We start from the raw sequence: 22909 nt of genomic DNA, 5'->3' as shown, positions 1-22909 counted from the left end.
CCACCTTAAAATGAGGGTCTAAGGCACTTATCTCTGTTAAGAAATAGAATTTTGATCTAGTGAAGATCGTGAGCAAATTGTTTAAAATAAATATACATTATCACATTGTTTAAAAAAATACATTGCACAAAATGACATATTCCACCAGCAATAAAAGTATGTTTAGATCAACACTTAATACAGAGTTTATGATCTTACACACTAAGGAGTCTATAAGGATTAAGAAAAAAATGACATAAATCCCACACATTGAGAATGATGCATCTAACTGAGCACTACTTTTTATTAAAAAAAAAATAAAATGAGGGAAAACAATGCTTCCTATAGTGTCTTGACTATGACTGTACACAAAGTAGCTTTTTCTGTCATTTTGGAAAATTACTTGGAAGAGTCAGTCTTGTCTCCTCTAGTCAGCGAGAACACCATCATTGATTTTTGCAGAAAAAGTAACAGGCTCTTGTATTCTCTACGGTACGTAGAGACTTCTGGAGTTTCTCTACAATGCATCACATTCTACATGAGTCCCCAAGGTTTGAATAACTAGCAGTGTAAAATATACACAGACTTAATGACTTTTGATCCTGACTCTGAACTCAAGTTACACACATGCTGCTGGGAAACACACTTTATTTCGTTGTAGAGGACTGATTCTTTTTCTCTCACTGCAGGAACAGAAAGCATTGCTACAATGTGCCTTTTAATTCTAAAGTAAAAAGGCAGCATGACTCAGAATGAAATGCTAACCTCTGCCTTTCCCCCAGCCCACAATTCATCATTACCCACCGATAACAATAGGAGGAGCACGCTGGAACCAAATCCCCAGTTGCTTAAAATCAATGCAACTCATGAACTGTCCGTGGCTGACAAACCTCTGGATAGGAAAGCCCACAGACTCTTCCAGTTTCAAGGCAGCCCACTGACAAATGTCAGAAGACTAACAGAAATTTCTAAATCACAGCAAGTCATCAAAGTATTCTCTGTGATGTATACAGAGATGACTTGAAAACATTCACAACGGAAAGGAGCCCAGACCAGTTGTTACTAGCCTAGCATGATCCAGCACAGCCATGTGGCTCCAAACACCGCAGCGCCTGGTCACCCCTGCTCACGGGGTGAGCTCTCGAAGCATTACTCAGAGTTCTGGAAGACACGGAGATCATGGGAACATCGTGAAACAAGAGGCGAGCCACAGGAGCAGGGAAGCTAGAAATCTGACTCGCTGGGCAGATGGCACTGCAAGCTAGTGAGCTGATGGCAGATGGAACCAGGAGCTTGGGTAAGGCAAGAAAATTGGTTGCAAACTAATGAGATCTGTGAAGACACTAATGACGACTCTCCCTTTCTGATCACTTTAAGTGGTCAGCTGAAGGGTCAGGGTCAGAGCCTTTTGCCTTCCAGTTTGTGCCCACTGTCCTGGCACTGGCCACCACCAGCTGTACCCTTTCATGGCAGAGGAGCTTCCAACAGGGAGTTTCAGGCCAGAATCTTTAATGGAAAATTGCTGTACAGCACACTAACTTTGGTCCTAGTCCGGATGAAAACTGGGGTTGGCTTGGTGTTCACGAGTGCTCCATCTCCTTCCTGCAGCCAAGCTACAGTTCTGTCATTGCCTTTATTGGATCAGTAGGATCTTTAGCTGCCTAGGACTGCAGAACAGTTACCATCAGAAAAAGTGTGTAGCACCCTTTAAGATATTCATGAATATCAGTCCCTCTAGCCTTCTAATGTCAGACAAACCTTTCCCCTCTAGTTCTATTTTGCTAACAAATAAATTGCTACCTTCTCCCCATCCTCCTTCCTTCTTTACATACAAAGACACACACACAAATACATTTTTTCCTTTCCTTTGTCAGAGCACTGGAGTTCTTATTTAGAGCAACATTGCAAAGACTTCAAAGGTTGTTGTTTGTTGTTTTTTTTTTAATTGTGATACAATAGCCTCAGAAGTATTAATAACATTTCCAGAAGAACACAACACAAAATCATCTACTCCTGTAAATGAGACAATCTCATACAGCGTAGGCCATCTGAGCTTCTAGCAGACAGCAGTTTCCAAGGGCTTCTAACATTACTACCACAGGCTTATGGAGTTTTTTTCCCCCAAGATGTATTCAACCAAGGATGAGCATTTCTTACCACTGTCATGAACTGAAAGGCTTTCATGGTCTTATAAACTTCTATAGCTGCAACTTCTGACAACTGGGGATTTTTTTTATTTGCATGTAAGCAAGAAAAGGGGATGAAGTGGTAAATAAATTAACTTTGTTGAAAGCCTTTGGGAAAAGAGAAGTGAAGCTGCAGACTTGTGTGGGAAGCTAATAAAAAGGGAGCGCAGCAACAGCACTGCAATGACACAAAGGATTAACAGGCTCTCAGCAAGAACTTGCGTTCCCCGAGGTATGAAGTTCTTGTATCCTAAACACATATAGAGAAACATCCACCTAACACAAGGAAACTGCTATGTACCACACACACACGCATGCATCTGTAGAGCCCCTAGTGCTTAAAGCAGATACAAAAACGGCTTGGGTAAGAATAAGTACTTCCTATAAGGGAGCCCATACAGAGCACCATATTCATATAACAAATATGCCTAATAACTATATGTTCTTAAGATGGAAAAAAATAAAAATAATAATAATAAAAAATAAACAACCAGACATTTAAAATGTTAAACACATTCCTGAGATTTTCATTAAATTTAGAAGGGTGGTTTTCTGGGATGAATGAAAGTTTGCTTGTCCCAACTGAAAACCCACATTTTCTCACCAATTTTCCACGTGATCTCAATCAAGCCTCTTGGCCTTTCACTTCACTTGGTCTCTTCGCCAAGTCACTTAACCTGTGACTACTTTCCCCAAATGTAGTCACAGGATTACGCAAGCTGCATTATCATGGAGAAGAGCTATTCTACTTGTTCCTTTTTGATAGGTTTTAGGTCATTATACCTTCTTCTCATCACACTGCAAATCTCTATCTCCAGCTACCAGATAGGAACCAAAAAAAAAAAATCTGCAGAAGTTACTACTGAGCAATAACAAACATGGGTTCTTACAAACTCATTCTTGTCCAACAAGCATCAGTTTCAGATGTTTTCAGATGTTCCCCTTATTTGTAGCTATCTTACATCTAGCCACTCTTGCAACAATCCCCCCTTCAGCTGCAGAAGATCCAGAGAGATAAACTGTACGTAGCTACAGAATAACAGGAAGTGACTAAAAATGCCACAATTGTAAACCTGTGACATGTCTGATCTGTAAATCTGTGTTCTAACTGGAGAAACACTTATTAAAAAGAAAGACATATTCCAACACTGTGAATAGAAACTGTAAATTTAACACAAGTCTCATTATAGTTTTCTAAAAACATGAGAAGTCTGAAGCATATTTGGGCCTCCCAGCTTCCATGTGTCCAGCTCTTGTGGTTGAAAAGCGCACCTCAGCTACCTGAATTTCATAAAGCAAATCAAATGATCCAGCTGGATTTATTTAACCCAGTTATTCTTAAACTGACCTTAGAGTTTTTAAGGACCAGAGGGAGCTGAACCATAGGATGGGGCATGCCCGCAGCAGGTGGGATGGAACTAGATGATCTTTAAGGTTCCTTCAACTCAATCCATTCTATGATCCTACGATTTGTTTCAAACATCTGGAGAAGTCAGCACTGCTCACAGTATTGCAATTTATGCAATAAACACATGTTTTCCCTTAACAGTTTCATCATTTCATTGTAAATAAGTTCTCATTCATCCAAAGTGGAAATCCCCATCAAAAACTTTGAGGGTCATCTCTCTGATCCAACTTCAATAACTTTGTGGTCTTTGTTGGCTTGGCTTTGAGTGTGCCGCCAAGTATGTGTCCACACATGATCACATTGATACATCCACATATGTAGAGGAAAACGTAATAGGAATGGGAAAGAATAGAATTAACTGGCTATTCATCAATAGCAGAGAACAACTGAATATTCAAGAATAATTGCATCTTTCCAAAGTGTCTTGTATCTCTTCTTTCTCATATGTGAACAACTTTGACAGATATACCAACAATGTCATAAGGTTACAGATGCAAACATCAGTAAACTAACTCACCAAATTCTTAACAGAAGTACAGAGAAGCCCTTGGACATCAAGACAATAGAGCTAAAGCTTTTGGATGCCCATACTTTCAGCAATGTTCTTCCATTCCTCTCAGAAAATGCATAAGCACAGCAGTAACCCTGACTCTATACGATAGCTGCCTCAGTATTATAACAAACATGTAACTGAGAGAAGGGAATGCTGCTCCAGACTCCTCAATGCCTGGGACTGATAGGATCCCAGAACTCATGCTGTCACTATTTGCAAGAAGGTACAGACTCTACTGTCATCCCCTAGTTGATCAAAGAGTCATATTGCAAAAGAAAAAAAAAAATCTGAACTTTAAATTAATTTGGCTAGTGCCATTGGCAAAATGTCTCATCTCCCACACACCACAAACCACAGAGAAGCAAGGAGAGAGAGAAAGGAAATATACACTGGAAAGACAGATGGGAAGATGAAAGTGTTGTGGACTAACATTGGTATTAAAATGCGTCATCTATCCCTGCTCTCAATCAATTATTATCCCCTGGCCAGAATAGATAACTTGAAGTAAAATGGGTTTCAGGGTTTCCATATTACTTGCCTCATACCCCTCCACAAAATATGAACTCCTACTCTGAATACAGAGCTTATCACTAAACTAGCAAAGCATGATTAAATTCACAGAGGTAATGAGTACAAATTACTGTGCTCAGGTGGTATCTCAAACACTGTATGTTTCACTACCTATAGTATCAAGAAGAGTGCTTCTCTCATTACCATTGCAATATACACAGCATCAGCTAGAGAGGAGTAATAACCAAAAGAAACAAAACTTGAGAAATCAGATTGTCAACCCAAGTCTGAGAACAACCCCAAAACATACATACATCTGAATACTGACTCTTACTTTTGATAGATAAACTCATCATATTATATTGCACGCACACACACACACAAAATCTCTCTACATAGAATAGTTCTGCTTTTATTATTTTTTTAAAGTTTCCCGCTTTTATTATTATTTTTTTAAAGTTTCCGCTTTTGTTTCCTGCAGCTTCATCATGACCGCCTCGCACAATACATCTCAAGAGCTTACAAGACGTCATAAAGTTTTGCCATCTTACCTGGCTCTGTACAGTTCTTTCCTTCATGTGTCCCATTAGGTGATGCCATCAATCTTCTATTCCTCCATGTCTCTGACAATACATGTCTGTCTGCAACAGCTGATTCTTGACCTATATTAAATACAAAGAGGTTATGTCTGCTGTCACCAGTCTTTTCCTTTATCACTTTAACTGGACTGTATGCCCCTGCTGGCCAGGACCATGGACAGACCATCAGAAGGTGAACGTGACAAAATGAAGGTGCCACAGAGGCACATGCGTATGCCAGGTGCTCCTAGCTACAGAGGGTAAAAGGGCCTGTGAAGGTGTGGTATCAGAGCTATCGGCATGTTCTGGCTATCAGAGTACCTGTCCGTGACCCACAACCCAAAAATAATTCTGCAGCAAGCAAATGCTGAAACCTGTACCCTTGAAACTCAACATTCACAGATCCTACAGATGAAACCAGGCCAGCTATGCTGACATGAGCAATAATCTTAGTCATCTGCACTTGCATATATTACATCACTGACTTCTAAAACATAAAAATGCATATTCACAAGTTGCAGTTGCATTTTGCCTTAATCTGAATTAACGGGCCAGTCTTTTCAGTGTTGGGTGTACATGATAACATCAATCCCTGCATAATTTGTTGAGGAAGATGAAAAATAACAGCACTGTGAAGCCCCACAGGTCTTAAGAAAGAGAAACATCTTCAAAAGTCAGGGGAGCTTTTGCCTAAACTCATATTCTTGAAGCAGTCTCAATAGCACTTACTGAATACAGTGCATGAGGAGCACTTGTGATAACGCGGGGCATACAATTATAATAATCATAGGAAGAACAAATTTCTTTAATTAAATCACTTCCATTTCAACCTGAGCTATTTCAAATGAACATATTCTAATAACAAGAAATCTTCCATGCCTGATCTTACAACTTATGCTCAGTCAGCATGGAATGCTTGTGGTTTGCTACAGTGACTGTTACAAAAAAATCTAGCTTGGGAAAGTTAGTTTGGCTAGAGTATTTGCTAAAATAGTCTGCTGTCACAGTTCTAAGGAACATGAAGAACAGATGGTCAGTGTTTATGGATACAATATACTGTAAATTAGCCGGCTGAAAAGAAAAAAACTGCCTGATGCAGCATACCATCAAAAATTAGGTTATCAGGGATTTAGCTGATAACCACAGAGATTAGAAACTTTCATTAGTCATGACATTTTTCACCCAAGCCCAAAAAAGGTCTGGAAAACCTTTATCTGGAACAAAAACCTCAAACCATCTAAACATAACCATAACCCAGCTCGCTGCCTTCACAAACCAGTATATTTACAAAAATATATCACCACTGCGAGGGGGGAAAAAAAAATCACATGTATGACAAACCGTTCTAAATAAAGCAGGAGTATATTCTGAAACCTCAATTAAAAAATGCTGAAAGTTTTAAGATAAGCTATATGCTAATATAGTGTAAGGCATTAAATTCTTGTATGGATGGCTCGTTGCCATCCCAGATACATCTCAAACAGGTAATAATTTAAGGGTAAGAGCATTACAAAATATGAGAAGTTCCACTAGATTTTTTTTTCCTAAAGGTCACAATTTACCCTCAACTGTGATTTAAGCAGGTGGCCCATCCTAATGGTTGTATGAAACGCAGAGATGGGCTCTGGGCTTCATTTGATTTTGATTAAACCCTCAAGGAAGGCTGGCGGTCCTACCTAAGGACACAAGAGGTGTCCCAGCAACCTCAGGCTTCACAGCTGGGGGATGCAAAGCACGCTGCAGGAAAAGGGCCCGAAGTAGCTGGTTTATAGCCCAAACCGTGCCAGCAGGTGGAAAAACAAAACCAAAAGCCCACGAGCGGGAGCGATGCAGATGACAAACGCATCGCTTCACCGACATGGCACTCGCACAGCAGGTGCAACGGACTCTGTAAAACACGAGGTCGGCTCCGCTCCTTGCCTAAAACACCGAATTTCTGGTCAAACCCACGCTGCGGTTTGGGGTGGGTGGGAGAGAGGCGATGGAGAGGAGGCAGCCGCGGCTGCTGGGGGCTCGGGGTCAGCGGGGCGAGGTGGCCACGGCCGGCGGGACCAGGAGCGACCGGGGAGGACCGGGATCCATGCAGAGCCGCCCCAAACCCCCCCAGACCCCAATATCAGCCCCAGGCTCCCTCCGGAGGCAGCCGGGGCACCCCCGGCCGCAAACTCCCGACCCCGCCGCCCCCTGCCCTGCGCGGAGCCTCCGGTGCCCGCTGCCGGGCCACTCACCCAGCCTGGAGAGCAGGCTGGACATGCACCAGGCGAAGAAGAGGATGGCGCAGATGAAGCCCAGCTGCTGCAGCAGCATCTCCCGCCTCCTGCGAACTTTCCTCAGCACGGGCAGCGCCGTCTTCGGCGGGGCGAGCGGCGGCTCCATGCGGGCTCGGGGCGGGCGGCGCGGGGCCGGCGGGGCAGAGCGGGGCTCAGGGCTGCCGGCGGCCCGCGGGCGGCTCCATGGCGGGCGGCGGCGATGGGGAGAAGCCGCTGCCCGGCGCCTCGGCGAGGCAGGGAGCGGCAGGTGGCGAAGGGAGGGCGGGCGGCGGCGGCGGCTGAGGCGGGAGGCGGCGGCGAGGCGGCGCCCTCAGGGGCCGGGCCGAGCCCCGCGCCCCGCACGCCCCGCGGCCGCCGGGGGAGGAGGGAGCGGAGCGGCGGCCGCCCCGCTGCCGGCGCCGGGGGGAGGCGGCATCCAGGCGGCCCCTGCCCGCCCGGACAGCTCGGAAGTTTCTCCCCTGCTGCCCTCGGAGAACGAGCGGAGCGGGCAGCGGGCAGCCGGCCCCTCAGCTCCCGCCCGCCCCTCTCCTCCCCGCCTCTCCCCGGCAACTTTCCGGGTGCTGCCCGGGCGCCCATGGCAACGCGCGTCCCCGGGGGGGTAATTAAGCGGCCAAATTAATTAATCCTGCCCCCTGCGGCGGAGCGGGGCTTTGGGGGACTGCGAGCAGCAGTGCCCGCGCCCCCGCCGTGCCCGACTGACCTGGGCGGCCGGCAGAACGAGCCCTGTGCGGAGCGGAGGTCGATCCCAGGCTGTCCCGTACCTGGGTTTATTTTTTTTCTTTTTTGGGGGGCTAAAATTCGGTATTTTCCTTAATGCAGCGGTCCCCGTTACCCAACGAGAACGTCTCAGAGGCTTTCTGGGAGCAGCGCAGGTTCTGCACCCCTCAGGGCACCCAGAACAGCTGTGGGTGTCCACCCTGGGCACACCACCGGGAACCCGTCCGGGCTTCCCCGTGCGGGCTCTGCTTTACAGCGCACGGCATTTCACGAGCTTCCCCTGGATCTCACGCAATTTTCTTCCTGGATCTCCCTCAGTGCTTCGATTCGTGTCTGGCGTTATTTCTAATGCAGTTCTAATAAAAAATAATAAAAATACCCTACAACAGCAAACCTTGACACACAGGATATCACTAATCCTCTGCGCTTCCCTTTCCTCCTGCTAATGTGTTTGTTTGTTTCTCTTTATGAGTTATTTCTGCCCCAGAGAAGCAGTCACAGAGTGCTGAGGGTGCTGTGGTGCAGACCCGATGTGAAGTTGCTCCAGAGTCCTGCAGAAGGCTGCCTGGTTGTCTCAACGCAAAGGGATTGCTCAAGCAGGACAATCAAAGAGCAGCAGTTTCTAAGCCTTGTTGCTTGCCTGTGTGCACACAGGTACAGAAATCGGAGCCTTAACTGTCCAGGCTGAAAGGGCACCGAGGCTCTGATGGGCCTTTGGCTTAGTGATTTACCTTGAAGGAGGAAGACAAGTGCGTGTTAGAAGAGTGGCACGAAGACACGCCGCGGTCTCCTTGTCTTTCATTCCCTTTACAGCTGCTGAGAGAGCAGAAGTAACAGCACACTGCTACGAGGAAGGCAGTAGAGAAGATTACAAGTCGGCTTGTGTCCTGTTATTTCTCTCTATGCCCGCATAGGAAATCTCACAGTTGAACTCGGAATAATGAAAGCCACCCCTGACCAGAGGAACCTACAGTCTAATTAGGCAGCAGAGCCATGGGGATCTGAATAAGAGCCCTTTAACACCTAAAAGGCTATTCTCAATTAGGTTACCTTGTCTGCAACTGAAGATTTTTAGCTCAGGACCATTATTTGTAACAGACTTTTTTCATCAGAACCCTCTAGGCTCCACTGAAGTTTTTGGTTAGCCGTGTCAGTAGAGATGCCACTGCATGGTTAGATGCCACTGCATGCCGTAATGCCTGAGAAGTAGTTCTTTTTGTGGCTTTTTATCACCTCTTTTCTAGTACTAAAGCCTCCCCTTCTACCTGAAATGGCAATGTGCACATCAGGCTGCCATCCACTTACTTGGTGGTTAATAAGAGTCGAGGTGCTGACAAGCATGTAGTCTTCTGCACAAGGATTATATCTAGCAATATAAAGGTGGTGACACTGGAAAGCATTGCTGAGGATCATTGTTTTTTCAGTATCCACATGTCAGAAGCTTATTATCTGCTTCACTGATAAGGCAGATCAGGGCCATGGGCTTTGGAGAGGCTGTCCTGGTTGTTGCATCTCTTCACACAGCTCACTGAGGTTGCCTGTGATTTTTATGCTCAACATTTTTTTTTTTCTTACTTGCTCTTTACACTGAGAACATTTCCTTTTGCTCCATATCAAAGCCACAACATTCCCAATCTGAAGAGTTACTGACATTAAGACACACAGTGATAAGTTTGCCTGGAATTGATGTAAATTTGGGTCTGGAGGTGAGGCTGTGACACCCAGATATTCCATATTTCTGTCTATAGGTTGTTGACCCAAAGAGCATGGTGTTGAAATATTGTTAGAGGTCCTAAGTTTCGCATGTGAGGGATTTTCAGCAATTCTATCGGGTCCTATGAAAATCACATGGGTCAAATCAAAGCACATGGTCAGCTACAGGAATGCAAGTATAATATTGCCTTTTTGGACATAGGCTGTTTTTTCTTTTCTGGCTGTTAAAAAGTTGTCTGTTTTGGAGGTAAGAGCTAATGACTACAGGAGCCCTGGGGCTATCCCTGTGAGGAACTGAAAGCAAGAAACAGAGAGAGAGAGAGAGAGAGAGAGAGAGACGGAGAAGAGACTTTTGGGAATCCTGCTACCTATGAAAGCAGTTCTCAAAGCAATTGTGTGTGTGTGTGTGTCTTTGTCTTCTCTCTCTGTACATAAATGAGGCAGATCAAAGTTCAGACTGTACTAATCTCCTAATCATACAGGCTTCTGATTAGCATTTTTAATCAGTCTGGTGATCACAGGGCAACCTCAAAATTGCTCTTGAATGCTAAACTTTAAGAAGAGAATTTCCAAATTACTTTTATTTTGGTGTTTGCTCTGGAATGTATCAGGTAACTCTTTGCACAGGATGTCTGATAGATGTGTGCTACAGAGTTCAGATCCAGTTACCTCTCCCCCATCAGCTGGCAGGACCCAAACCTTGAGAGTCTGTTGGAGCACATGGAGGTCATTACTGGAATGATATCCCAATGCTTTATTCTGATTTGAGACATCCATGTTACATACAAATGAATGGTGATAATGTCAGAGGCAAAAAAGAAAATGTTTTGTGTATAAGGTGTCATTATATTCATTTATATAATTTTTTTTAAATCTTAAATTATCATTATCTCTTACTGCCACAAGAACAATTGTCTATAAATTCAGTGGGATCTTTCCATTAATGCTATTAAAAAAAAAAAAAAAAAGAGTAGGATGCCCCCCATGGTTTTCTGAGTGATGCCTTTCCAGTGAGTGGTTTGGTGATATTCCAGATGCTCACTGTCTCCATTATAATCAGAATAAAATATTTTCCAGACCAGATCTAGGAATACTCCTGAAATAATCACATGTTGGAAATTAGAGGTATTTGGGAAATATAATCAAAACAAAGTACAGAGGTAGAAAATATTAAATAGCATTTATCTGCTTAAAGCCAGACACAAGGAACTGTCTTTCTTGTCATTGCGCTTACCATTGTGATAATTTAACTTTCATGTATGTCCCACACTAAAATATCTCGCTAACAGCACCGACTAATGCTAGCTTCAGCTATCACTGCCAAATTTGCTTGTTTTTCATCTCAAGCACAATTAGTATCACGAACTGAGTAACAGCCAAAAGGCTTTGAATTAGGGAAGTGTCTCACAGGAGATCCATGAAATCAGCTCATCTAAGGAGAAAATATTGATGCTGCTGAGAGTCAAAGGAGAAGTATAACGCTTGGATGAATTCTCTATGGCACCCCCTAAAAGGAGTAGGAAAAGCAGCAGCAGCACAGCAGGGTAGCTGGAAACTGAGATGCTATTAGTTTGCCATGAAGACTGTTGCAGCACAGAAAAGCTGAGACTGCACCAGCTGAGAAGCTCTGGGGACTGCAAGGTGATCATTTATGAGTGGCACCCGGCCAGCCCTAGGAGCCTGGGCAAGGCCAGTTTTCCAACCGATACAGCCAAAATCCCAGTATCATCCCAGTATTCCCAAGGTCAAGCGATGGTATCAAAGAAAAGCCAACATAATTCCCACAAAAACAGGCAGAAAATCTCCTGAAAGCCATAAAAATGAAGCTGAGAGGAAAGGGAGTTGGTGAGAGAGAAGACTGGTCCTGCTCATGCTGTTTGAGGCGTTTCATACAAGGGACACACTGAGAACACCTTAGCTTGGTGCTGTCAGTAATCACCCTCCTGCCAAAAAGGCAGCAATCCTGTGTTTGTTTAGGACGTGGTCCTCAGAAAAGGAACACACACTAGTATGACTTGACAAAACAAAAGTGAACATTAGCACATCCATATTTAAATGTTGAACTTTAACTCACGCCATCATACATCAAGCAGGAATATCCAGTTAGCTCCTTAAGCACTGGTGAAAGGTGCTTTGGTGAACCGTACCTAAAGGTTTCAAAGCAGATCCAATGTTGGGAGTCTCTGCAATGGGTAAGTCCTGAGCTGGGGCCATTTCTGGATTTAGACAGGGACTCCAACTGTGGTACCCATCAGCGGACTCATCCCTGTGCTAACATCCTCAACATCTCTCTACTCATTCTCAGATTGTTCTCTCCCATCCATTTTCCCGTTCCAGTGTGTAGTTCCCACTGTGTTACCATGTTGTACTTTTGCAGGCTTCAAAAGCAGAAGTTTTTCTTAATACAGAGTTATTTCTGTAGTTTTACTTGGGCCTTTGTTTTACTTCCACTTATACATCACTTAATCTTGAACCGGAATTTAAAAGCTACAAAGAAGTCAGTCTCACATCGTAATAAGGAACCGCATCTTCCTCTAGCTCACCCGAATCCTCCCTTGTCATTTTATAACTTGGAGTCTTCCTACTGCTGATTTCTTTAATAATCCCGGGTAATGCTGCTTTCTATTTCTGATGAGCATCAGCGGCTACACCCCACGCTCAGCACTCAGATAGCTGACATATTCTTACCCAGGCCTTACCTGGGAGTTTCAGTGGCAGTAAAGGGATTCTCCCACAGCATGCAGGGGTGAGATGAGCAAGAGTTCCTCGTACCCTACTTGCCACAGACAACCTCAAACAAGCCCAGGAAGGAGACCTGTGGCTACATATAATCTTGCTATACAAGAAGAATAAAATGTACCAGCCAGATCTAGGCTCTTAGTGTGATCTACTTTAAGCTACAACAGAATAAGATCACTTGACTCTTGATGTCCCACATATGCTGTTAACACATTTAATTTACGTGTGTTGGCTCTATTCATACCTCTAAACCCACCAAAATGTCTCACAAGTAGAAAAGATTTTTGTTTCTCTGCTTGCCTCCTCAGGTCCAACACTGAACTTGTCAAAGATGCCAAGAGGTGTAGCAATAGAGGCTGGGCACATGAGCAGGGTGAGGATATCTGCTGCCAGCCACACCACACCCCGGGAAAAGGCAGATCCTAGCATTTACATGCAGGAGAACGAGGGACATTTGCATATTGGTAGGACTCAATCTGTTGCTCTTCTGCCCATAAGGTTTTGATCAATATCTGGCTTAAAAGCAGGGTTTGTTGGAAAAAAAAAAAAACAAACAGTATTTTTCTCCTTAAATTCGTACCATCCGAGCCCTCCAAATTCATCACAGCATCTACATTTAACGCCCACTGGATTTCTCAGGGATATAGGCATCTGCTTAAACGCTTGCCAGATTTGGAGAACTCATGCGCATGCATAAAGCCGTATCAAACTGGGGGTTACATTACAGGGACTCTGTTACACAGCATATCCTCCCCTGCACACACACCATTTCTGTCTTTCTCAGTTTCTCAGGCTTGCTTACCTCCACTAAATCCAAGCTTCAGCTGATTTTACTGGCTTTACATTTTGCCAGCAATTTTCTGTTCCTCTTTGCCCTCAGAGTCACTTTCTCTTCTGCCTATTTCACTGCTTCCCTGACTCTTTTTACCTGTTTGCTCCACATGACCTTGGGCCTCACCTCTTGACCTTCTAGGCACTGTGTAAATCTTTTCATTTGTTCCACTCTCTGTAAACAGCACTTGCTCCTCTTCAAGTCTCCCCTTAAATCTACACGTGGGTTAGAGCCTATTATTGACTCTAAACCTTATTCCCAGAGGCCTGAGGAAATCTGAGCGTGCCTGACGGTAACTGTGAGGAATCTAGTTAGGTGGCATCATGCTGAACGTGAGTGATTCTGGCTGGTCAAACTCTGCAGGCTGGCTGCAGCACTCTCTTCCATCACTGTACAACACCTTTATTTGCTCTTCGTAATCGGGTTCCTCTCCCATATAAAACAAACGAAATTCACTTCCATAAAACGTTCCCCTTTTGTTTCCTTTCTGGATTTCTTTTCTATGCTTGCGAAATACAGTGAAATTCAAAACAAATACTGAGGAAACACCTTCCCACACCCTGCTTTTTGGCAGCTTTCATACCCGCTGGGATCTGTTTCCAACCCCTTTGCTAGTCCCTCAGAATGAGAAGGGTCATTTACTAAGCAAAAATTGATTCATGGCAGTGAGAAAAAAAAAAAATCAGCTATGTGTTTTTAGCCCAAACCACAGACTGCTCTGATCTTATGAATACACAGGAGGAAGCTGTGGAGAATTCTCACACAATAAAGCCTCAGTTGATGTCAGTGCTTGAAAGCCTGGAGGCTGAAGAGGTTTGGTGCCAGTCCTGTTGGGGAAGCTGAGAAAGATTCAACAGGGCAGCTCCTTTCCCTCATTAGACTGGTACATCAAAATCATTAAGGAAAGAAAAGTAGGCATGCATCCTCAGTAAAATAAATAAATGCAGACTTCTAACTCTATAAAAGCAAGTGCTGAATGTATGTCCTGGCAACTGATGTCCTTGAAACCACAATATTGAAAAGGTGAGAACTGCCTGTGTTTGGAGGCTTGGGGAACATATGCTTGGAGGAACCCTGACGGGTCAGCCTGTTCACTCCCTTTTGCTGAGGCAATAGCAACTCTCCCTAATGTTGAGTGGGCTTGCTCTGAAACTTAATTTCCATCTTGATACTGAAACTGCTGTTTGACTGCCTATCAAAGCTTTTAAAATAAAATGATGGTGAATAACATTAAGAAAATTTACACCTCCTACTTTGGCTGGCATCTTTTTTTAACTGTTAGTGAGCAGAGCTCAGAGAGTGCTGGGAATTTTCCCCCACATCTGACCACAGATTTTCAAAAAGGAAAATTTATTCTATTGAAAATCTATTATTTTAAAGCTAAGAGGAAATGTAGCTGTCAGTCAGAAGGGGGAGAATATTATTGCCATTTATTTCTATAAAGCTAGTAGAAATCATGCTCCCTTATAGATGAGTAGGAAGAAAACAACCTTGCCCTGGGAAGACAAATTCAGTGTATAAAATCATGTAAAACGATAGTCTGGAGGGAATGGCAATCAGAGGAATCAAGTGAGCAGCTACAGTGTTCAATGGAGTGTTTTGTATGAGGAATTCAGGTCATTTATTTCATTGCTGCTTCATGTTGTCTTCTGTGGAAGGGACAAGAAAGGAGGGTTAATTTGCTCCCCATTACGATCAGACAGGAGAGGGGAGAACAGAGAAGGCTGGTTCAGAAGGCTGGTGATGTGAAAGGTGTTTGTCTAAGGAGGCATTTAAGGGAAGGAAGGAAGGAAGAGCTGTGGTACAACAAGAGAGGGGAGAAGGTTCTGAGCAAACGCATTAGGCACAGCCCTCTGGGGCACCAGACAAAGGAACCTCAATCAAAGTAGATCGGAAGCGCGAGTGAAACAAGCTGAAACGGGGACACGAGCAACACTACGTCCACTTTGAAGACTGTCTTACACTGCGAATTTGAAAAGGGTCAGTGTAGCAGGGGAGAGACAGATGTGGCTGTAGCACTTCGGGAAGAACGTCCTCCACGAGAGTCCCCTCTGAGCTTACAAAGCTGCAACATCTGCAGTACAGCCTCCTCCAACCCAGATAACCGATGTTTGTTATAGTCAATGAAAAGTCATGGTCAGAGCAAACTTTGGCGTATTTTCAGGCATTGGCAGGACTGCTTTTTGCAATATTTCCATGTTAACAGACGTCACACTCAAATACTGAGACAATTAGTAATTATTACTGATTTTAACAAGAAATGTTAATCACTGGCAAATATATCCAAATACGACACTCCTGCAAATTCACTTCCTTGCCATTCCCACTTCCTTGAAAAGGCTAGCAGCAGGCTATTTCAGCTGGCCTTGGGTGTAAATGTGCTCAGCTGCTGCTCAGCACCAGGACAGCCCATGCTGAGCCCGGCCCCTCCACGCTGGCTGCTCTTTTCGGCTTGTAGTAGGAGTACAGCATAGGAGCGCTACCCCCCCATCCGCTTTAATAGCAGCGATGGTGGGTGTCACCTACCTGTCACGCCTGACTCACCCCACCATCTTTTTTTGTTGTTTTCATTTAAATATTTAAGCACTCGGATATTCCAGCCACTCTGCAGTTCACCTCCTCGGAAAGGAGCAATGTTTCAGAGGTGTTACCATAGAAACAGTGGAGAGAGGAGGCAGCTGAACATGAAGGAAAGTCGTCCAACATTACATCCAGAGACGTGCTTTGGGGGAACTTGAAATTAAAAAATGTATAATTAATTGTGCTGCTGCTGAGCATGTGCTTTTACTTATTGCTTCCTTACAAGTGACAAGAGGCAACCTTTTTGCCTGTGACGGGGAAACAAGGTCGCCGTGTACGGAATTTTAAGTCCGTTGGGTCCTTTTTGGCATAGGAGAGAGCACCGCTCCTTGGAGATGGCCACCGGTGCTAGTCCTCTTATCAGCAAGGTCAGGGAACTGAAATGGTATTGTAAAGGGTCAGCAACGCTAGGTTCCTCAAACAAATCCATCCTACTGCTAGCAGCGGGCTGTGAGCATCGCTGAGTTGTGATTTGAGGTGCTCGCAAAGTTTAATCAGGCTATGGGAAAAAGAAGATAGCATTAATGGAAGTAAAAGTGCCGCTAGATATGGCATGCCCCTTCCAATTATACAAATGAACACACAAAGCCACAATGCCCAATGCTCTGAAGTGAGTATTAAATCAACCCTGCAGGTAAATATAAAAGCATGCCATTGTCAGTCTGTCACCCTATGTCCTGAAGTACCACAATCACCTCTCTCGAGCATGGGAAGGAATAACTGGCTTTGCCAGTGCTCACATCATAAAATAATCTCTGCCATCTCTAGTGAGGTTGTGCAGCTTTACCGAACTACGTGTTGTCTGTAGGGAAGGTAACAAAGGAAAATCCAATGTTACAATTACATGTTAAGCAAGAAAAGTTAAAAAAAATAAATAAATAAAAATAAAGTAACAAAAAGCATATTCACTTCACACATTGGCAAGTTGACCACAGAAACAATATGCTTAGCTATGCCACACAAAATGTTCTGTTCAGAACAGCATCAGAAATAGAACATCAGAGACTTGAAATTTAGTTGCTCTCCATGACCATTCAGACCATGTTCAAGCCCGTCTTACTTTAACTTGTGGCAAGGAAGGGTCCCAGGAGATGTCTAAAACTCTTCCAAGAGCTGGAAGTTGTCTTGACAATTAAAAAAAGGGTTGTTCTGACTGGCAGCAGGACACATCTCTAGCAAACTGACAGCTCTGACTTGAACTGAGTGCTGAGCACTTTGCTCTTGGTGCCCAGGGTGGCCGGCTTACCATCAGCATCTGCTCCACTGCTGCCCTCCTTGGGAAGGGGGTCCCAGCACCTCCTCAAGGGGTCACACCTGCAACCAACCAAGTTTTTTCTGACTTTCCTTTTCTCGTGAGTCTTGTTCCTTGGGTCAATGTGGTGGGGTGTTTGCTTTTTTTCTGCACATGGATCCACAAGTTGATGGAAGCATTACTGGTGGAGCTTCTCCTTCAGAGCCTTAAGTCTGCTTTTTGCAGGTGAACAACCACCCCTGCATATCAGGAGGACCTGTGGGGAGAGGGCAAGCCAGACCCTGCCAGCCTGAAGCCATGACTTAACCATGCACTGCTGAAAGTGCTCTCCTCCTGCATGGCTGGGCAGAGGGAGACATTATGTGAGATGCCCACATAGCCCACAACATCAGTAAACTATGAGGGAGCATGGAGGTGCTTGTCTACTGAGGTTTGGTGGGCCTCAATACCAACACAGCAAATCCTGAGGAGCTGATCCTACCCACACCCAGCTGTCTGGGAAACACGTGGAAGATGGCAAAGGAGCCACTTCATAACAGGCTGGCAGAGCATCAGGGCATCAGACAGGCTGTGATGGTCATCATAAAACATATTCACTCAATGGCTTGTGATAAAAGATAATTCATGCAGTTCTACCCCCAAAGAAATGGATATCAAATCTCTTTGAACAAGGATAACAGTACAGCTGTTTATCTGGATAAATAAATGTTTATCTGGAGAAAACTGATCTTCCGTCCGTTTCACAATCCTTTAAAAAAGAAAGTATTGAGTTGCATTTAGCCTTGTGACTGACGAAGGAGTCTCAGAGAATTAGTTATGCTCTTGGCATTGACTGTACAAAGGAAGGGAAGAGACAGGCTGTGTTTTAAGTGATTTGTTTTTCTTGTTGTTGGAAATCTATCATACTATTCCTGCCTAAATTATCAAGATGGTTGATAAGCTGAAAATAGATCATTGTGGTGAATGTTACATAGCTAGCTATTGTGTAACTGAACTGCATTTTCTATCTTAGCTTTCCAAGCTCTAATAAATTATAAAAAAAAAAAAAAAAAAGCAAGTATTCTGGAAGATTTAACCAGCCTTAAAATGTGCTGAGGTTTGGCAGTGACTTAGCCATGAAACCTGAGTGAAAGGGCACAGTTTTGTTTTTGCTGTTTCTGTCCCCCAGAACAGATCAGAAGCTTCCAGAGAGAGGCTGCCTCCTGCTCTCCTCCTGCTCTGTGCCTAGCACAGCCTGTCCCTGCCAAGTGCTGGGGCTGCCAGGGCAGACGTCCTGTCGTGCCCACTTGCGTGAGGTGGGAACGCAGCAGCCCCCAGCCTTCAGGGCTTGCACTGCTGCACTGCTTGTGGCAGGCAGAAAGCTAGTAAGTACATATGTCACTACTTTTTACGTCAAGTACCCCTCATGAACAAATAGCCATTTCAACTCTTATCTGAAAAATCTCTCTACCCTTCTGCTTTTCTTTGTGTTTCTGAGTTGCTGCTTGCTGACTCTGATGGACTGTGGACCAATTCCTCAGAGAAGAAAGAGCTTTCAGCTCATCATCAAGTCTCTGAGCAAGCTAGTCCTCCAGGAAAAAGAAAAATACTTTAAGTCACTCTCAGAATAATAATCACGCACAAGGTCTGATCCTTTTTTTTTTTTTTTTCCCATGTTTCAACAGGTATCTGAACCAACGAATGTGAGTACAGTTACACCTCATCCAGACTCAGTTTTCTGTTTGTTGATGCAGTGGCCCTGGCTCTGAACCTTGTGGAAGGGGTTGCATCATGTATTGGTGTGCTCACCAGTGCTCAAAGGCTTGCTTAAAGCAGGTAAGTGTCCTAGCAGTCCTAGCTGCTATTTTTCTTACTTACAGGCTGCTATAAAAAGCCATAATAAGAAATCAGCCATAATAAGAAATACTATAGATTCCAAAACACTGAAAATCTGTTCTCTTTGCCTTGATAAAATAAATTGCTGGTATTAATGCTTGTGATCTTTCTGGTGAACTCAAGGATACTAAGGTGCCATCATGCTTCTAACAATCTAGTGCTATTTAGTGATTTAAACATTTTACAGTCTCAGACCATATTGAGGAGCAGGCTTAGAGGAGAGGGAGATAAAATATTTTAGCTCTAGCTTTACTGTCTTTTTAAACTTCTCAGCGTTATCTGTTTTGCTACCTGAGGAATGTTAAGGAAGTGAAATCAAATTTCTATCTGATATTAGGTCACACGCAATATTTATTCTGGAGGCTGAAGCAGTTTCATTCACTCTCGAACTACTTACAACATGAACACACTATCAAGTCTCAATAGATCATTCTATAGATCTGACAAGTAAATATCTTTGAAAATGAAAGTAATTTGCACACTGTACATATATATGTGTGTGTATAGGCTTAGTAAGAGTATTAATGACCATCCATCCGTGCAAAGGACTGAAGAATGTAATTTATTAAAGATGGGAAGAGGCTTTGCAGGTGGAAAATAATACAAAATCTGGCCAGTCCAGCATGTGTTTTGAGCACCAAGTAGTACCAGAGGTTGCAAAAAAAGGCTGAAGAAGTTGAATTTCAGCAGGAAGGCTTCTTCTAATCCCAGGTAGCTGGAGATTAGGTCCAATCCTGAAACTTGGAGAAGTTTGATCCTTCAGTAGTTTCTTGGTTTTGTGGGTTGCTTGTTTTTGGCAATTTAGAGCAGCTAATGAGTCGTGGTACCTGTTATATAAATATCTAGCCTCTCCATGATCTTTTTTTCTAATTTCTTAGTCTTTTCTTCAAGATCTGTAAAGTTAACAGGGAGTTTCTCCCAGTGAGGCTTCATACATTTTTTCCTGGGTGCTGAAGTATTATAAAGGACCATGCATATTTGCTTATGAAATGATAATTGATCTGATTTACAATAAAAATCCATACAGGCAAAAGTACTTTCTTTTTGAAACTATGGCTAGAGTTTTCTCCAGGTGTATAATTACAGTTCTGGGTTTTGAGATTGATAAAATGTTGCACAGAAAGGCTAAAGAGCTGCTGAAGACATATGTTTATCTCATACTCTTTACTTTTAAAATTTATATGCAAGATTATTACTTTTTACAGGGGAATATGCAGAAGAACAGCACGGAAGGAAATCCAGAACTGAGAAATAGGGGAGTGGTAACTCCACTATATGTGTCCTGGTTCTAACTGAAACCAGGACAATATGCTTTTCATGAAGCCTGTGTAAACCCACCTGGGTGAGCTCTGCAGCCTTGTGATTCAGTGCGAGCCTGGGAGCAGCGGCCGGTACTATCCCCCTGCCCAGGATGTTCCCTCCTGCCCCACAGAAACCCAATACCTGGAATCACTATCAAAGAAGCATTCATATTTTGTCTGAATTTGCACATGGCTTAGAGTGTAGCCTTCAGTGGACATTAGGGAACCCAGGCTCGGAAGGTTACAGACTTGTCCAGTACTTCTTTCTAGGAAGCTCCAGCCACCTTCTCTAGGAGGGCATATCCTCAGAGAATTTTGCAAAGGCTGTTTTCCTGAATGATCTGGGCATTTTCCCCTCCACTGCATGTCTTCTCAGAAGAAAGCTGAAGTCTTAAAGTCTCTGAAGTTTAACGGACTGCTAAAGAATATGCACTTCTGCTGAGCAGCCTAACCTCACACAGCACTGTAGCAGCAAGGGTTGTTGTATCAGAAACTGGGTTAGTATTTCTGATGCCGTGAGTGGTGAAATCTATTTCTCACTAAAGCATTGACACTAGGAACTAAGTAATTCTTGTATTTTACTTTGTCATGGTTAGTCACGCCATTTTCACCATAACTGAAAAAGAGAAATAGACACTGCGAAATTATCACTGAGCACCTGCCTTTGTGGTTTGGAGAGGATGGGTGGGGGCTGGATTGCAGAGGAATGTATTTTGGGTCTTTGTGACCTTGCCCTCTAAGCAAAAGAAAAAACATGGGTTTGTTCAAGGATGTGTTTGTCAATGGCAGTTAGGGAGAGAAAGTTGGAAAATTAAATATATATATGTGTATCTTTCTATTTCTGGAAGCTGCCTTTCTCATCTTATTACCCTTGCAATTATACATTTTAATTCAGTAACTTTCCATTTCAGTACACAAACCACATTCAAATACATTTGTCTCTTGAATCCTGATCCTACCAAACCTTGCTGCTGTCTGCTATACTGATGTCATTCGACTTCAAGAATTTAGTGTATTGAGTTTTGACCAGTAAAAAGCAAAATGCACATATTCACAAACATTTCAGAAGTTCATTCTGGACCCAAATCCACTGCTAACTTCAGATGTATCAAATATTGTAGATTACTGATGCACAGGAAAATCTACTATAAAGATTTTACCAAGTTTTTTATTAAAATTTATACAAAGCTTACCTATTCCTATTGTACATTGTTTTTTGTTGTTGTTGTTTTTCTTCCACACGCTCAGGAATGCAGCCATTCATTTACATTTGAGGCTTTTTAGATTTACTTACAGAACTGTGTGAAATCTTGTCCCACTGATCACATCAGAACCCCAAGCCACTAGCAGCCAGTTCCTTACACAACTGACTCACCTGCCAGGCCAGCCTTCCACCTCCAAAGTCTTTCCCTGTGTCCCTCTTCATGCCCTCTGGCAAGCTGTTTCTTCATTTTTCTCATCCTCTCTATATGATTATGCTCCTTGTTCCTGCTGCTCACACAGAGAGCATCTATATTCACAGTCAGTCCCCAGGCAAACACTAATTTTTGACCAGTCATGCACGTCTGTGTTCATGCAGTGTCTCCCATAGTTCCTGCTGTAGTGTAGTGCTAAGAAACTTAATTGCTTCCAACATTTCTCCCAAATTAAGAGTATCTGAAATGCTATTTACCATAACAATACTGGGAGGGAGGGCTATTTCAATCTCACACTGATATTAATGAGGGTTAATTACACAGAGGCTGATGGAAGCAACCTGGGATGAACTCAGCGAGTGCCCTTCAGTTTTAAGAAGTACCACATAAATCACTCTCTTTCACTCTTTCCCACAGGCCCACTTGTCAGAGATTAGAGATAATAGCAGGTATCTTTAAACTAGTCACAGGCAAGGGCTTTGTTCAGTAGTTCGTATAGGAGACCTTTATGATTATGAAAGCAAAGGTATAAAGAAAGCATTTACCTTTTCAAACATCTTATTTACCTTTGTTGGACTAGACGGGCTGTGCAACAATAAAGGAAAACAAAGAGTAGCTTCAAGGCAGAGGCATCAGCCTCTTCATCTCTATCAGTTGTTCTGCTTCTCCAGAAGTGGCCTCACAGTAGCAATTCTAGTAGGAATTAAAATATTTTCCTGCAGAAGATGCAGAGAGAACAAGACCTGTGTGCTGCAGAATACACAAGACTCTGAGTCATTCACGTGGATGATATTTTCCTTTGGTCCACACCATCACATACACATGACCTCTTGCACACAACCACAAAAAGCTCTCACTAGCCAGCACTAGCCAGCAGTACATTGAAGCTTTAAATGATGCCCAGCCCTGTATTATAAAAATATCAAAGAACATAAGACTGAGGATTCGTTCATACGTTCAGCAACTTTTTCAGCGAGTAACATTTGAACACTATTTTATTG

The 22909-nt window shown here is 43.5% G+C and overlaps 1 protein-coding gene across 1 annotated transcript in view; it reads right to left on the bottom strand.

The window, feature by feature from the left end:
- The window catches only part of SLC24A4 (solute carrier family 24 member 4), a gene marked incomplete at its 3' end in the record, with an annotated part of 87692 nt that extends 80117 nt beyond the window's left edge, over positions 1-7575 (bottom strand). Inside the window, exons 1-2 of the mRNA XM_084287210.1 lie at positions 7443-7575; positions 5188-5298 (exon numbers count right to left, since the gene is read on the bottom strand). Of these exons, the coding sequence (XP_084143336.1) occupies positions 5188-5298; positions 7443-7521 (190 nt within the window). The 5' untranslated portion in view covers positions 7522-7575. The remainder of the gene's footprint in view (positions 1-5187; positions 5299-7442) is intronic.
- Between the last annotated feature and the right edge of the window lie 15334 nt (positions 7576-22909).

Source organism: Netta rufina (assembly GCF_964035555.1).
Source record: "Netta rufina genome assembly, chromosome: 5".
NCBI classification, from domain to species: Eukaryota; Metazoa; Chordata; class Aves; order Anseriformes; family Anatidae; genus Netta; species Netta rufina.
The sequence above is the reverse complement of the archived record's forward strand: the minus strand, read 5'-3'. Positions and strand labels throughout refer to the sequence as shown.